This window comes from Colletotrichum phormii, assembly GCF_030913505.1.
Source record: "Colletotrichum phormii strain CBS 102054 chromosome Unknown BDP81scaffold_17, whole genome shotgun sequence".
Classification (NCBI taxonomy): Eukaryota; Fungi; Ascomycota; class Sordariomycetes; order Glomerellales; family Glomerellaceae; genus Colletotrichum; species Colletotrichum phormii.
This window is the reverse complement of record NW_026851459.1, coordinates 299,525-314,976: the sequence shown is the minus strand read 5'-3', so window position 1 is coordinate 314,976 and position 15,452 is coordinate 299,525. Positions and strand designations below refer to the sequence as shown.

Below are 15,452 nucleotides of genomic sequence, written 5' to 3'. Positions count from 1 at the left end.
AACGTGAGAGTCGTCCCCCAGCACGGACAGACAAAGACTCTGAGCCTCTCTTCTTGACGGGATCTACGTTCAGAGACTGTGACCTCTCGAGGCCATGAACGTCCTAGGCCCTGGCGTGCTCGCTGTTTTCGGCCATCGCCGCATCGAAGCTAATCAGCTTCTCGCGATCAGTGTCAGGACCTTCGGTCCAGGATTGCATCTGCTGTTCAAGGGGTGCGGCGTATTGAGAGTTCTGCTTGCTTGCTGAAATTCCAGCGGAACCAGTGGCCAGGTGCTCCATGATGTGCTGTGCACGTCTGAGATCTTCGGCGTGATGGTACATTTGGTCAATCTTGTTTTGGACGGGATCCTCCAGCGGAAGATGCGGCCGCAGCGGCTCCGAGTCATCCATGTTTACTGAGCTCTGCTGCTCCACGATACATGCAATACTGTGGTGGCCAGAATGATGCCCGGCATGGGTGGCATTGCACCTTGGATTCCCATAATCTCCGTGTGTCTCTGCGACGTTCAGGTCCGTTTGCCTGGGAACGCAATCTGAAAGCCTTGATGCTTGTCCGGCGCGAACCGTCATGTCAGTGATCTGAGGTTCGGCCGTAGTGATCTTCGTCATCCTGTCTGCGAGTATGAAGGGGTTTTCATTGAGATTGACCGAGGTGGCCGGGGCCCTCTGGTTCTTCTTCGATGTCTCGGTAGCTTCCAGGCTAGAGGATGATTCAACATGCTCCTCTGTTAACCTTGAGGTGTGATGCTGACCGGCTACAGCATTTCGATGAGTACTCTCGGTATGCTCAAAGTCGATTGAGCCATCGTCTGGTATTTCGCTGGCACATTGTGGACACACCGCATGGCCGCATGTGGAGCAGAATGTGCGAGAAGTCACCACGGCGCCGCAGGAATGGCACGTGTTGAGAACATGCCTGGGAATACTGTTGGTTCCATCTCGGTGACGCGAAAAATCCTCTTCTTCGTCGTCAGAGAGCCATCCCGATGGACGGGAGATGCCAAATTCTGCAAAGATGTCCCGAGCATGGCGTTTTCGAATGGTCGAAGTAGTGAGCTCAGTCCCGTACGACTGGGTGGAGGAAACAGAGTGATTGGAGACGTGTCGTGGCTTCTGCGGGCTTGATGCAGTCGACATCATTGCCATGGGAATCTTTGGAGGCCGATTCAGCGTTCTGCTCGGCCTCGTTCGAAGCCGGCCAGTTGAAGCGGCCTGGCGAAGCTGCATAGAGTCTGGGTCGGCTACTCGCGGAGGAGTGAGGTACATTGACTTCTGCAGACGTAACGCAGGTATGGCGGCTTGGCTATTGCTTCTGGAAGCTTGCTTTGGACTTTGTCCAAAAAACGAGTGGTCTTGAGACGGGACCCTGGACTCTGCGGTTTGAGTGTTGCGCGTTGCTGGTCTCGCGAAGACCTTGTTGGTACGTTGACCCTAGCCAGACCAAGTGCTCTCGCGTTCCCTCGCGCCTAGAGGTGATGGTTTGCGGCTCATTACACGAGTAGAAGGTCGTTTTGAGAACTTCTGCCGTCGGGCAGAAACAAGGCCCTCCGGGATGTCACCATCGTCGGGATCCGTTGCGAAGACATTGGCTCGGGGCGGGGGGACGTCGTCAACGAAGGGATCTTCCATATTGAGAAACAATGGGTAATGATTGAATAATACTGTATGATGTCGTGGGAAGTGCAAATTGGTACTGTAATGGATGGGCCGTGGGGGGTTGAGAAACGATGCTCCTTGACGGGCGATGCGGAACATTACCTAGGGAAGAGAATTTGCCTCGAGTGAGGTCAGGATAAGTAGTTTCTGGAACGAGTCCAAAAGGCAGAACGCAGGCAGGGGCTTCTCTTGAGTAGGAGACAGGACCGGCCTGGTATCTGGGGTAGCCTCGACCCGTGTAGTCACTTCGTGGAAGGACCGTCTGATACATGACGCAACATCCATAGCATGCACGCAATGATGGTTTTTTTGAGAGAGAAAGAACGCTAGAAACGTCGCAAGTGGATTCAATTATGCGATGTTAGATAGAGTTAAGGGAATCCGAGTCTTGATGTACAACGTCATGTGTCTGCCACGACCTTCTTTTACACTCTATTTCAGGGCAGCCTGGAGGCTCTCAAGAACCTACAAGAGTACAGTCAGCATATTTTCTCTGTCTCTCGGGCGTTTTGCTCTCGGAAGGTAACTCACCTCAACCTCAATCTTCGCCTCGGCGATCTCCAATTCGCTTCCGCTGCCGCTGGCGACCTTCTGGGCCTCAGCGAGCTGGGACTTGACAGCCTCGGCGCTGAAGTCCTCAATGGGGTATCCCTCGGTGGCGTTGATGCTGAGAACGGAGTTGGGCTGGACAACGGCAAAGCCGCCGGACACTATAAACACAGTCGTTGTCAGTTTCCTGCTATTCCCCTATCCCTTGAAAAGCTCCATCTCGGTTGTGACGTACGGAAGAACTGCTTGCTGGGGCCGCTCTCCTCGACAACCTCGACCAGACCGGGCTTCAGCTGCTCAATGGCGGGAACGTGGTTGGCGAGGACACCCATCTCGCCGGAGTCGGCGGGGATGTTGACCTGGACGACATCCTGGGACTGGTAGATGGACTGCGTGTTGCGGTAATTAGCTCCGATCCTTCAATTGGCTTCCGCCCTGCATCCCCCTCGTGTCGTCGTCTCGCCTCTCGTTCAATGATCTCGGGTATTATCGAATTCGTACCTGGTGAGGAAGGGACAAGCTCAGCTTGATCTGCAAATGGTCAGCGGGTACTCGGGATGCCTCCGGCTCGGAGGATACAGGCTCGGGCTGCTTGCCTTGTCCGGGACGGCATCTGCGTAGGTTCTGCGCTGGAGGGGAGCGCGGAAGGCAGCAGGGCGGGCTCGGACGGCCGCGCGCGCGAAGCGGAAGGAGTTCATGATGGGCTGAGCTGGCAATGGGGATGTGTTGCTAGAGGCAGCTCGGGTGAGGTCGCAGGCAGGAATCTTTCGGCTGAGTCCATTCGCGATTCGGCTAGCGGGAGAAACTTTGGTCACGCCGCAGAACACATGACCCGCAGTGCACGGAGCAGCCCCGTTTAACCTCTCGTAGCTGTTCAAACAGGAAAGTACGCATTGACGCAACTTTATGCTCCTAAGCAGCATTTGTATCATATGCAGCTTCTGGACTTCAGTTTAATGATTTCTCTTCAACATCGTGTCTTCCTCATGTATCAAACGCATGTTGCATCTTCGAGATGCCAGCAAGCGTGGGCGAGACTTCTGATTTTGTGTTTGGTTGGGTAGCTTGAGAGTATATTTGACTGCAATAAACTCACTATTGTGTGCGACCTTTTCTAACGGATGAAAACTCAACTCGTTGGTGGTGCTAGATGTTCCGCAGCAAAGCATCAACTATGTGATCACCGGGCTCGTAGAATATACAACCACGTACTATACCGGGTCTTCCTCACATTCCTTCATTTTTATTTCATCTGCCGCACCATTTTTGACCCTATCAGTCTTCATTCTACTTTGCAAGTTGAATACATTCGCAGCTTGACGATGCAGCCGAAATGTCTGTCTTATTCGGGGCCTGGTAGACCTGTGTGGTCCCAATACCTTCTTCTACTGTAGCCACCATCGAGTATAAGCGTGATGGGTCAGCGGAAAGAGAGAAGGCGCTCCCGTGTATCCGTATTTTCATCCCATCTACAGAATACACCACAGACGATGCCCATATAGGTCCCCTCCATTCCGTTCCTGTCACCAGCCAGCAGGCGCCCGTCTAGGTCGACGGGTCAGGTCAAACTGGCTGGGTGGTGGAACGGTTAATGGTCAACAACAACTAATTACGCCCACAGCCTACTCGACGACAGGCTACGAGTTCGAGTTCGAGTTCGATTTTCCCAGCATGAGCACCAAGAGATGTAGCCCCCAGTTCAGCCCCGGGGGCGCGAACTCTTTTGTCTTTTTGGTCCAATTTTTTGCCGATTTAAGAATAACGTCTTTTATGGCATCTATCCTTTATACCACACCTATCGCAAAGAAGTCAGTTGTAATGAACTAAATGGAAACCCAATGAGGACAGCATTCTCGACTCATCGCGTCCTCTCGGATACTCGGATATCTATCTCGATCGAGTTGCTGTGGCCCTCTTACAAATAAACATGTGCCACTACGTAATTACAGTAGCAGGAGTGCATCTTGAATTTTGAGATACATGCGGGAAGGAATATCCGTTGTATGTCAAGGCAGTACTATTCAGGCAGCCGCAACCGTGAGCATGGCTATTCATTCCGCCTACCTTGATTCATCACTGTGGCCCAATCTCCTCACCGAACATCCATCATTCCTCGCACTATTTCCCTGGACCTCACTCTCAGGTCTATCAAACTTCAGCCGTTTGGTATGGAGAGGATATGGGCGTTCATGGGCAATTCTACTTCCGAATTCCTCACGGATATCGGGGTCGAATACGAGGGCATTCATTCGAGCAAGACGGGAAGAAGGTTTAGTGACCTACTGGTGGTGTCATCCAGAACATCGGAGCAAGATCAATCAGTTCTTGCCTTCGTGGGTCTTTTTAGAGAAACAAATTACTGTAAGATTGGACGTGGGGGATGGTAATTGCCAACTCTGTGAGTTCTGAGCCATCCGGACTTGACATCTGTAAGACGAGTCTATACATGGCAGCTCTCCCACTCCGACCTCTTGGTGAAACTTACATCTATTCCTTTACTTGAGACCTTCTCTAGCTGTAGTCGTACTTGCTTGCGAGCCATTTGGAGATAATCTGTTATGCCCTGTTGGCCATCTCACTTTCTCCCTGGTTAGCCAACACCACTCCCCAGGTACGTTCAATATAAGGAGGCTTGATAAACTCTCAGGTTAAATTAAATAAGTGAATTTTGCTGAACGGTTCCTAGTTGTTCCCACTTGTTTTGACGCTTACATTGTTCCGACCCTTCATTCTCTCATTATACAAAGTGTCGAGTTGGCGACTTCCCAAGAAGGATCCTGCCAAATGTTGTAACTCTTGCCTCGTTATCCCTTCGTGAACTTCAATGGTTGAAATCAATACATCGCAGATTACTTCACGTCCTGATGTCAAGCCTAATCATATGTCAAAGTTGGACGTCATACGCTGGCTGGCATCGTGTAGATATTCAACCATATCCTTTAAACGCAGCTATCTTAGCGATATGAAAGATGAAAGATGTCTATGACAAGTTCTTCAGTCCTGACCCATTGCTTATAGGGACTAGGAACGTACCCATGCAGGTACTAGGTTCAGAATGCTAGATTCTCAAGGCAAAGGTGCCATGCCAGCTAGCTACATGTTCTTCGTCTACGAATCGTTGCTGAACGTTTTCAACGGTACTGTTAATGACACCGAGTCACAAATGCATGCCTAAAGAACACTCTGAATTCTATAGAAGAACACGATACACCTTTCACATGGTCATTAAAACTACGTGCCCTTATCTACACGATACTTGGGGCGACTGGGAAGGAAAGTTGTGTGGATCAAGCAAATGCTGCTTCATGACGTCTAATTACACGATAAACATATCCCAATATACATCCACCAAATCACTATAAGACAGCATCTGCACCTGAATGTCAGCCATATGAAAGTATTACAGCAACGGCCCTGGATAGAACACATGGTCCCCGCAAGCTCTTCTCTCTTCACAGTCTGAAGACTACTTTCTATTTTGCGGACGAACGGAGTACCACTATTTCTCGGGCGTGCCCTGGCGGCGTAGAAGGAAGGTAATTGCACTAAGTGCTCGAAGAAACACTTGCTCATGGACTTGAATAAGGACTCAATTGTCCTAATCACTTTGAAGTCACAGTTCCCGCCTGGTATCAAAGTCAAAGGCACCTCATCGCCCAAGTTGCCGTCAACACGTAAGCAGAGGAAAGTCAGCATCAAACCACATGTCAATCGTGTCTCGTCACATTTCACTCGCCAGTCAGCTTACCTACACAGGACTCACATGTCCAACCTCATGACTGATTCCTGTACTCACCTGCTTCGCCCTACGTAAGCAACAAATATGGCATACGACCTCGCAGCAGCCCGATATCTGACGATACACGACATGCCACGCGAGGAGAATATCAAAGTAGGCAACTGACTCGTCAAGTCCCGCATCAACACCGATGATCGAACTTGGCTTTCGTTCCTACACCCGCGATGGACCATTGGACAGTGGCTGGCATACGTTGCTTAGCCTCAGACGAGGCAACAAGATTGACATGTCCTCCTGCATCACTCGTGACCGACGATCACCAACAAGGTACCGTCAATCACTTCCACATACAACCCGTTTCGACCTCTACCATCAAACCACAACCGTAACCGCCACGTTCTGATACTGTCCAAATGGGTTCAACGATCATCACGCCGCTGAGGATCTTTACTCTACGTAATTTGGATAAACCTTTTGACCAAAATACCATGCCGGGCAAAGATGGCGAATCTACAAAGAATGTACCAGAGTACCAAAATTATCCGACTTAGGAAAGAGATACCTTGACACTTGGCGACAGCATCTGCCCTCCTTTGAAACGAAACATTTCCAAGCCGCAATGATCGACACAGAAAAGGACACCTAAGAAAAAAAAGGGACAAAAGAAGGTGGACAGCGATCTACACTTTTCAGAGGAAGCACCAGCCACACACACATCATGCTGAGCCTTGAAACCGGGGAAGCCGTCATCGGAGGGAAAGGGCCAACGAGGCGAACTCTCCTTCGGCCGATGACGCTCCCCGATTCTCTCATTCTTGGTTGCCCTGGGGGGCCATGCAAGATATCCCTCCCTCCCAGAACCCATGGAGGAAGTAAAGATCCGCGGCTCATGAAACCTCGCCTCAGGTTTTCCACGAGGCACGGGAAAGAGAGAGAAAAGAATCGGTCACGCTTCTCACCATCCGTGACTCGCCATTCTTTCGATGACCGAGCTTCCGGGGCCCGAGAACCGAGGAAAGATGGTGGTTGTGTGTATGCACCAAGGGACGAGGATCAAAGAGTTTGAGCCTCATGGTATATTTTCTCGACAACCACTGACGGCAGTGACGGCACTGAAGGTTGGAAGGCTTTCCTGCCTTCCTCTCAATGGCCATGTGGTCGAGGTTCTTCCCTTGAATATTCTGGAAGGAACCGAGAGGGGGAAAGAAAGGTCGACGAGATCAGACGAAGGTGAGGCATGTGCCATTGCCCAAAATCCTGTGGCCAGGTGACTCGATGCCCGATGACGATTGGGCAGTCTCTGTCGAGAGCAAGCCCAAACAGTTCGCTCTCGTCTTGTCAAGCTTTTTTTTTCTTCCTGTTCTTTCCTTTCCTCGGGACGAAATTTCAGAAACGTTCATACGAAACGCCGACAAGGGGCATCATGGCGAAACCCCCATTCGCGATTGAACAGTAGCAGGCCAGTCGAGAAAGGGCGATGGAGGAATGGGGGCGCCTCATGCTTCACCTTCTCCCCTTCAGCACCGAGAAGACCGTGACACTCCTTTCATCCTCCGTGCCTCCGTCGAACGAACCGAACCTCCAAAGACCCTGAAATCTAATTTGACCACACCACAACCTCGAAAAAAACCACAGCCAAACTTTCCCAGCTTCGAATTACCACGGCCCAACGAGCTCTGAGACATTTTGTCCTCCCTGTGTAAGGCGTGTGTCCTCCCCCCCCCCCTCCCCCCCAAAAGTCTCGAGCTTACGAGAGTCAATTGCTCCTCTCAAGCCCCTAAAAATAATTACGGTCAACTGAAAGAAGAAAAGCCCACGCCCACAGACGTAGGACGTGCCTCGACGGGGAAATCTAGCGTGTTAATAAGCTCGTAAGCAAACACAAATAACAACAATCTTGTCGGAGCAGTGACCGGCGCTGTCAGATGCAATGTGGCTGGCTCATAGTGAAGTGAAAGGACTCTGAGGAGTAAGTGTGGAATTTTAGGCCCGACCTTCATCCTCCCCAGGCTGCCAAATAATTTAACCAACACCACCACCACCAACACGGGGGAAAACAAGTCTAGGAGGTCTGGAGTTTCCCAATGCGGCCTCCCGAGAACAGCCCCCTAAGGCTACACCACTCCAATACAGCAGTCCCGGCGGTGAAGCGTAGAAGGGGGGAACCGCTACCGCTAGCCCGGCAGACATCACATTCCTTTCGTCTCCAGAGTGTCGGAGCTTTCTCCTTTGGTGCGTTTGGTTTTGTCGCAGAAAGGGGGAGGAGGAAATGGAGGGAGGAATCACCGCTCTTCCTCCCAGTAGCGTAGCTTCCATGTAGATGGTTGGCTTCAGTTTCCCCAAGGATTTGGGTTGCCCACGCACCACGAGTTGGGTGATCGTCGCAAATCGTCGCGTGCGCTTGCAACCCTCCCCCGAACTCTGACCGCCCACGGGCACACAGCTTTCAGCAAAGCTGCTGCTGTCACATTTTCATGTGTCAAGACAGCTCTTCACACCAATGCCTGGGAGTGGGTGCGGGCTACCTTACACTAGTAGAAGTAGTTTGACGACACTGCGAAAGAGAATAAACACTCCCCAAACCTGGAATAGGGTATTGCGAAGGGAGACTGCACTAACAGAAAAAGAGCAACGCAAAAGCAGTAGAAGCTTACACTGCAACTCTAATGAAATGGCTAACACTTCCGTCCTACGCCTTTCTCGCTTTGCTAGCCCGCTGCTTGCCCACCCCCCCGCGGGAGAAGAAGCAGTGAGCTTGACGACACGAGTGCATAAGTTTAGCAGAAATCATACCTAAAAAATCCCAAATCGATCGATCAACGAACGACTTTTGGGCCCCCGGATTTGGGGGAACCTGTCGATCACTTTGGCTGCGTGTCTCTCTTTTTCTTGTCCCCCTCCCATCCCCTGGCGGGCTTCGTATGCAACTTGCAATGCTGACCACTTGAATTTCCAACGCTACGCGCCGCTACCGCGTGAAGAAAGGTTCAAACGTTTGGAGATGGGACAGCTGGCGTGCGTCGCAATCGCTCCGTCTCTACCTCCCCCTCCCTCCTCGTCCCAGAATGCGGGGTATTTCGAATAACCCGACCGACCTCCCGACAGGAAAGCTGGCGGGCCGGGGGGGAAGCAGATCAGGGATTTCGACGCGGGGGGTTTTCTGTTCTCTTTTTTGAGTCTCTGGCGACATTTCCGAGACTCCGGGCTTGTAAGTCGCTTGGAAGGAAGGGGGATATGGGGGAAGCCACGACAACTCAACGCGCATGCGGCCTGAGCTGAGGAGAGCTAGCAACACCTCGCATCTGACATCCCACGCTTCATGGCGGGGTTTTCCTACCATGGTCATGGACACGCCAGAGAGGTGCCATGTCGTCAAGCACATGCGGTGACGAAATCTCCCGTCGCCGCCGCTGTGCTAACCACGACCAGAGTTTTGGTGTTCAAGAAGGTTCTCCTACAAACGTAGTTCTCATCCTGATGAAATGGCATCGGCATGACGACTGCCCACTTACAAGTCTTCCGAGTTCGTCGTCCCCCCACCTCGGAGGACGGAGGTAGAGGGGCAACGAGCAAAGCCAACGAGCAAAGCCAACGAGGCCGTTCCCAGCAAAGTACGAAATGAGAGGAGGTGCCGTAAATGCCATGTAATCACCGCTCCTCCTCCTCCCCTTTAGTTCGACAATCTTGCCAGCGATAAATCTTGCTTTTCTGCTCGCGCTTGTTCAACGCCCGCTGGCCACCTTCCCCACATTGAACAAGCCCACCTTAGAACTTCTCGGCGAGCGTTGATGAAGCAGCATGGGCACCGAGAGCCTAGAGGAGGGGGCGGGTAAAGAAACATGGGGAGGGGTGATCAGCATCCATCACGGCCGGCTCGGCGCTGGGGAAGGAACAAGAGTAGAGTCCGCTCGGCCCAAAGACCAAGACGACATGCCGGGAGGTCCGCTGGAACATTGAAACTTATTCGTTTTCGATATCTCTCGATACCATCTGTCGTCTCTTGATGTTGTACTCGGATTCTCAATGCCAAGAAGTCGAAGCCTCACTTATGTTATGTGAAGTGACTCTCTTCCTCTTCTTTGTTGCTTTGGGAGAGGTCGGGGCCTCATTGTATGAAGTCTTGTCGCGCGAGGACCAAAAGAGGGTTGATTCGGAGACCGTTGGATCTCTTGGCAGTGGTGCCCGAGTGCCAGATCTCAGTCTCCTTTCGCCCTCTTACACTACCTCCTCAGGGCTCCTCTCTCTCACGGAATCTCTCTGCGCTGGCCTCCCGAAACCTCAAACACATACTAAGCGGCCGGAATCGGTCTAGGGCGGAAACGGGGGGTCACGGACGGGCCATTCTCGCGATGCCCGCGGTGCTGGCGCATCCACTCAGGGCCGCAATCTGCGAGTTCCGCATCCGCATTGAACACCTCTTCCTTTCTCTTTGCTGTGCACCTTGCGATGCCAAGGAGTCGCAGCACGCAGCACGAAGAATAAGCTGTCGCAGAGTGTTGGCTGCCGTCATGCTGCATGCCAATTCTCCAAGGCTGAGTTGAGTGAGCTTGAGCTTGAGCTTGAGCCTGAGCTTTGCATCATGGAACGGATGGCCACGGGATATCTCTCGCATTTGGGGGGGGGATCCTGCATGCCAGCGGCTTGCCGGCAAGGTACAGCTGCATTCAATATCACCAGCTGCAGGCAGAAGCTCAGAGGACGCTCGGCTTATGATATAATGAATGTCACAGTTTCCCTGGGCGGTTGATGGCGGCGCTTCCAGTGACCCGAGACTTGGCAACCCGCGATGCGCCGGGCGAGTCAGGAAGAGGAATGGTCCGGGATGAGAGGCTGTCGGACCGAAGCTTGTTCTCTGATGATGGGCGGTGGGCTTGCAGGAGGAGTAGCCACTCTCGTGGAAGTGAAGGAAGCCCTTCTCCTCTTCTCCAACAGTGGATGGTTGACATTCCTTCGAGAGAGAGAGAACGACACAAGCTAAAAGACAAGGATTTGCATGTGGAAGCACAGCCCGCCGGCTGTCGGACGAAGCAGCTAGCAGCGCCCTGCATGTCCACCATCAACGATCAAAGGTATGCCAACTTTGCACCGCCATTGCCCAGTGTGTAGAAACCGGGAAAGGCACAAACGTAAACCAAAATAGCGCTATTAAAAGCGTCGATGGAGATTTGTTTTGTTTGGAAGGTTTGGGAAAGATGAAGCGACCAACTACCTAGAGCAGAGATTCCATACTTTCTTGGTGTTGATGGGCGCGGCCGGCACTAAGGGTTCATTCTAGATGGTGCGCAACGACAACAACGGGCGCCGCCGCCGTATTTTTGGGCTTCGGTCCCCATGTCTGGTAAATGCCATTGGCAACGCGCATTGGCTGCATGGAGATCTAAAGGGCTGAGCTGTCTGAGCTACATTGCAATCCGAGACGGCCCCAACGGTCCTGTACCCAGCATCGAGGCCCCGTTCCGTCTGATGTTGGCGGCGGGTTGCCTGTACGTGAGATGGAGCAATCGAGAACCCAAGAAGTTGAAGTGCGTTCTTTTGGGTGTTTTCTTTGGAGGGATATCCCTCTAGACTTGTAAAAGTGCTCAGGAGCAGGCGGGAAAACGTAGTGTAAGCGAAGGGGGTGCAGGTTGCAGCTTTGCGGGAAGCGGGTGTACCTGAAGTTGTAAGACGAAGATGGCTGGTCTTTGCAGTCGGACTGAGCGCTGGGGAAAGGAGGAAAATGTCTCATTTTGATGGACTGCTTCTACGCAAAGCCAATGGGTGGCTCCTGCGGGCATACGGGGGGAAAGAGAAGGGACATTGAGTCAAGGCACTGCGTTTGGGGCTGCATGTTGTTGATGGTATTCTTCCCTCGGTAAGAACGGGTCAACAATAATATTGACACAACGGCATTCCGTGAATAGAACAGAACGGAGCCGAGTGAGAGAGTTGAGAGAAATAAACGACGGATGAGTTTGTTTGGGGCGCCTTTGGGGGGCCTGGAGACTGGAGTCACTTGACTGGCATACTGGCCACAGGGCAGGGTAGGTCAGGGCATGATGAATGAAGGCTGGGCAGAGAACGTGTCAAGGTGAAAGTCTGAGCTGGAGATTGACGAGTTGGAGCGTGGGATTCTCGACACAGGAATGGGGATGAGACTCGTGAAAAATGGGCCAAGGAAAATCGACGGCTGCCTCACGAGGACACCGACAACACAAGACAGCTGCACTGCATCTGCAACGCAGGCGGCTCTATTCGTATGGGTGTCGAGGACAAGCCCGAGGGGGTGTGGGGGGCCGACAAGTTGGGAGAGAGACACTGAGACAGAATTTCAAAAGCTGTTCTGAGTGGACGGATCACGGATGATGACCGTGACTGTGCGGAGTGGTGAGTCGGTGATTTGACGGTGTCGACATTTGGGGCCCCCGAAAGAAACTTGGAAAAAAGATGACTGGAGAAGTGAATTAGCTCCCGAGACCCAGGTGAACCAGCGGTGACCTGCGTGTCATACGAACAAGATATGGCAGACGCAAGTCACTTTTGATGAGATGAGACCAGGCCAGGGAGGGTGGGTAGGATGATGGTTGGTCAGACGGTTGGCCTGGCTTGAGTAATTACTGCGTACGAAGTACTTCGTGGGCCATAGTAGGGAATTGCAGATGCGAGATTCAAAAGATGGCGCGCGGGATCCGTTTCTTCCTTTCCCTTCCTCTTCCTCTTCGGCCCTGACAGGGGAAGCCGGCGTGGTACTAGCTTCGTTCCATCCTCTTCCTTGGACCTTGCCTTGCCGATGCCAGCTTCGACCTGTACGGAGTATTTCGCAAGTGCTCCTCTACCCGTATTTTGCCTTGAAAAAGCGGTTAGCAGAGTGATTTGAGCAAAGTGTGGATGTTTGACGGGACAGACGCAGCCACTGGCAGGACCAGCAATGGTCACCAACCAGAGGTGGAGAGAGAGCACTGGCCAGCGGGCGAGAGCCGACGAGGACCACAGCCATGCCATTTTCGTCGTGATTGTCGATTGAATTGTCGATGGGAGGACAGGGGGTGAGGAAGGGCTTGAGGAGCAAGGGCAGGGTGGTCGGCGTGGGTTGAGAACTGGGGAGGGATGTTGGATTGGGTACGTACCGTCAGCAAGAATGCGGATATGGACGTTCAGATAGGTACGTACCGTGGGTGGACGGATGGGGGTATTCGGGTGTTTGACGGTTATTCGTCGCAGAATTCCTGACCAATCAGAAAGCGATAATAAAGTGGAACACACAGTGAGGAGTTCCTTTCGTCTGAGGTCTCCGGGCCCCACCTGGCTAGCTCCGTTTTCGGCGCGAAGCTTGAACTTGCTTGGCGCGGTACCCGAGGCAAAGCGAGAAAAGTGCCGCAGATTCTATGAGAAATGGGGAAGCCCCTGCGAGCCCTGAACGACAGGCGTGTACCCGGACTAGTGTAGCGGTGTTTTTCGGGGGTCCCACCTCAGGGCCATTGACAAGTCGAACTTGACACTGAGTTTCCTTCTTTCGTTCCCCAATCCGTGCCACCCCCGGAGACATACGAGAGAAAGCCAGGCAGGCAGTCAAAGGAAAAATAAAAATAAATTCTCGAAAGAAGGGCGGAATCCCCACGGAAAATTAGACGAAGGAAAATTTTCAAGGGGAGACCGGACCGAGCGCCATTGAAAATTTGAGAGAAAAAAAGAGTTGGGGCCATCTTCACTCCGTGGGGAGTAGTGTATTCTGCCATTCATACTTTGTACCCGGGGGCGTAAAGCAGAGAATGTAACGAATGGGGACACCAAACCATGTCTGGACTCTGGACTCTAGAGTATGGACACTCGGGGAAAAAACAATTGCCAAAATTACCAAAATACCCAACACGAAACGAAGCTCTCGCCCTTTTTGGAGTGCGTATTGCAAAAGTGAAAATAAGGGCTGCGAGACTTGTGCTGAGGGAATAAAAAAAGACGCATCACAACAAAACCCTAAGGTACACTGAGTATTACTTCGGTGCTTAATTGGAACTTGCATTTGCAGTGAATTTGTTGTTGTCTGCTGCATCAGCTGCTTATCCTTTTGCTTCTTTGCCAAGGAATAGCTCTGGCATTCCGCATCAATCAGCACATGCCTCAGTCCGCAGCTTGAGCCTGCAGCAGCGCCTCACTCTGCAAGTCCGCCAAGATCTTCAAACACCTTACTCTGATCTCGCCAAGCCCAGCGAGAAAGGCAACATCCCCAATCTCATCCACTTTTTTTGCGCTTCATCCGCCTTTGCCCTTTGCTTTGGATCTTGGCATTCGCATATCAATCTACCTTACGGTACTCCGTGCAGACTACCTATTGGATCTCATCTGCTTAGGCTTTCTTTTTGCTTGCCGCTGCCACTGCCTCACATACACCATCTGGCATCCACCCCGCGTCTTTGTCTACGGGTAATACCCTTTTCGCAGGAAGCTTCCCGTCGTCTTCCCTGTCCACGGAGTATTCCCATTACAGACTGCAGAAACACCACGCACACCACACACACAAAGACCCCGAAAAACCACCTTAGACCACACACGCCAATTGCACCTTATTCTGCAGCCTGCGGCCTGCCATTGTTTCTCTTATCCATCACCCCGGCCCTTTCGCACACCTGACGAAAACCATTACCACCACACACACACACACACATACACACACACACACACTTCTCTCCTCCAATCCAAATCAACCAGGACGACGGATGGAAAGAGAGTACGGATACGCATTGACGAGCAATTCTACCACAAACGACTACCAAGAGAACCACCACGACCAAAACGCCCGCAACTCTCCTCGCGACGGATATCCATAATCCCACGCACCCGTCGACAACCCACTCTTACCGCATACTGAGCTGCATGCTGCGTACTGCGTACTGCGCGCGCCCACTTACGGATACTCTGTCTCCCTTTCTCTGAGGGTCTCTCAATCAATCAATCACTCACCTCACGCCCACTTCTTCCCCTCTCAGTCAGACGCTTCTCCCGACCTCCTGCTTGCCACGAAAACTCCCGCTGTCCTTTCGTCGCGTGCTGGAGCTGACTGAAGCCGCACCGCACCGCAACTCTTTCGGGTCTTCTAGCAAACGAGTAGCATCCACACCACACCACACAACAAGCACACACCAAAACCCACGCACACGCACACCAACACCACAGACAAATACCTACACACACACCTCTCAGGCCCGCACCACGTTCTACGTTCCACACCCACACCCGTCTACCTAGTACCTACACCTCCCGCGGCAACGGCAACATCAACAAGGCGGTAAAGGGATTTGCCTGCCCTTGACGAAAGAAAACTGGCCAACTGACCTCCCCTAGTCGCGGCCTCTACCCGTCGCCACCTATTTGGTCGCCTTTCCTCCCAGTCCCAGCAAGCAACAAGTCAGGCCTCTCCCAGCTCACTTCTCGACCACCTATCCGTACCTTACCGTACTTTTCTACCGTACTTTTCTACCGTACGGAGGCTCCATACGCACACTTCGGCAAGCCGCAAAGGAGACAAGAGCGCTC

General features: G+C 52.4%; 3 protein-coding genes across 3 annotated transcripts; all 3 read right to left on the bottom strand.

Moving 5' to 3' along the window:
* Positions 1–103: 103 nt before the first annotated feature.
* BDP81DRAFT_396947 (uncharacterized protein) lies at positions 104–610 on the bottom strand (the record flags this gene model as incomplete). Its single annotated transcript, XM_060588255.1, has 1 exon — positions 104–610. One exon carries the CDS (start codon positions 608–610, stop codon positions 104–106), a length of 507 nt encoding a protein of 168 aa, XP_060442175.1.
* A 1,181-nt stretch (positions 611–1,791) lies between these two features.
* Positions 1,792–2,977, bottom strand: BDP81DRAFT_434037 (ATP synthase subunit delta). The gene is made up of 5 exons (XM_060590928.1): positions 2,803–2,977; positions 2,708–2,737; positions 2,442–2,595; positions 2,189–2,367; positions 1,792–2,122 (listed from the first exon to the last, which is right to left on the bottom strand). Exons 1-5 carry the CDS (start codon positions 2,902–2,904, stop codon positions 2,090–2,092), a joined length of 498 nt encoding a protein of 165 aa, XP_060442174.1. The 5' UTR covers positions 2,905–2,977; the 3' UTR covers positions 1,792–2,089.
* A 9,501-nt stretch (positions 2,978–12,478) lies between these two features.
* On the bottom strand, positions 12,479–13,008 carry BDP81DRAFT_434027 (uncharacterized protein). Its single transcript, XM_060590927.1, has one exon. It carries the CDS (start codon positions 12,921–12,923, stop codon positions 12,510–12,512), a length of 414 nt encoding a protein of 137 aa, XP_060442173.1. The 5' UTR covers positions 12,924–13,008; the 3' UTR covers positions 12,479–12,509.
* Between the last annotated feature and the right edge of the window lie 2,444 nt (positions 13,009–15,452).

Bases quoted from the DNA above. Each gene is read 5' to 3' on its own strand.
- BDP81DRAFT_434037 (XM_060590928.1), bottom strand. From the start codon at position 2,904: ATGAACTCCTTCCGCTTCGCGCGCGCGGCCGTCCGAGCCCGCCCTGCT. The intron at 2,738-2,802 runs GCAAGCAGCCCG...GACCATTTGCAG, and splicing joins CAGATGCCGTCCCGGACAAG to ATCAAGCTGAGCTTGTCCCT. The intron at 2,596-2,707 runs GTACGAATTCGA...CGCAACACGCAG, and splicing joins GCTTGTCCCTTCCTCACCAG to TCCATCTACCAGTCCCAGGA.
- BDP81DRAFT_434027 (XM_060590927.1), bottom strand. From the start codon at position 12,923: ATGGCATGGCTGTGGTCCTCGTCGGCTCTCGCCCGCTGGCCAGTGCTC.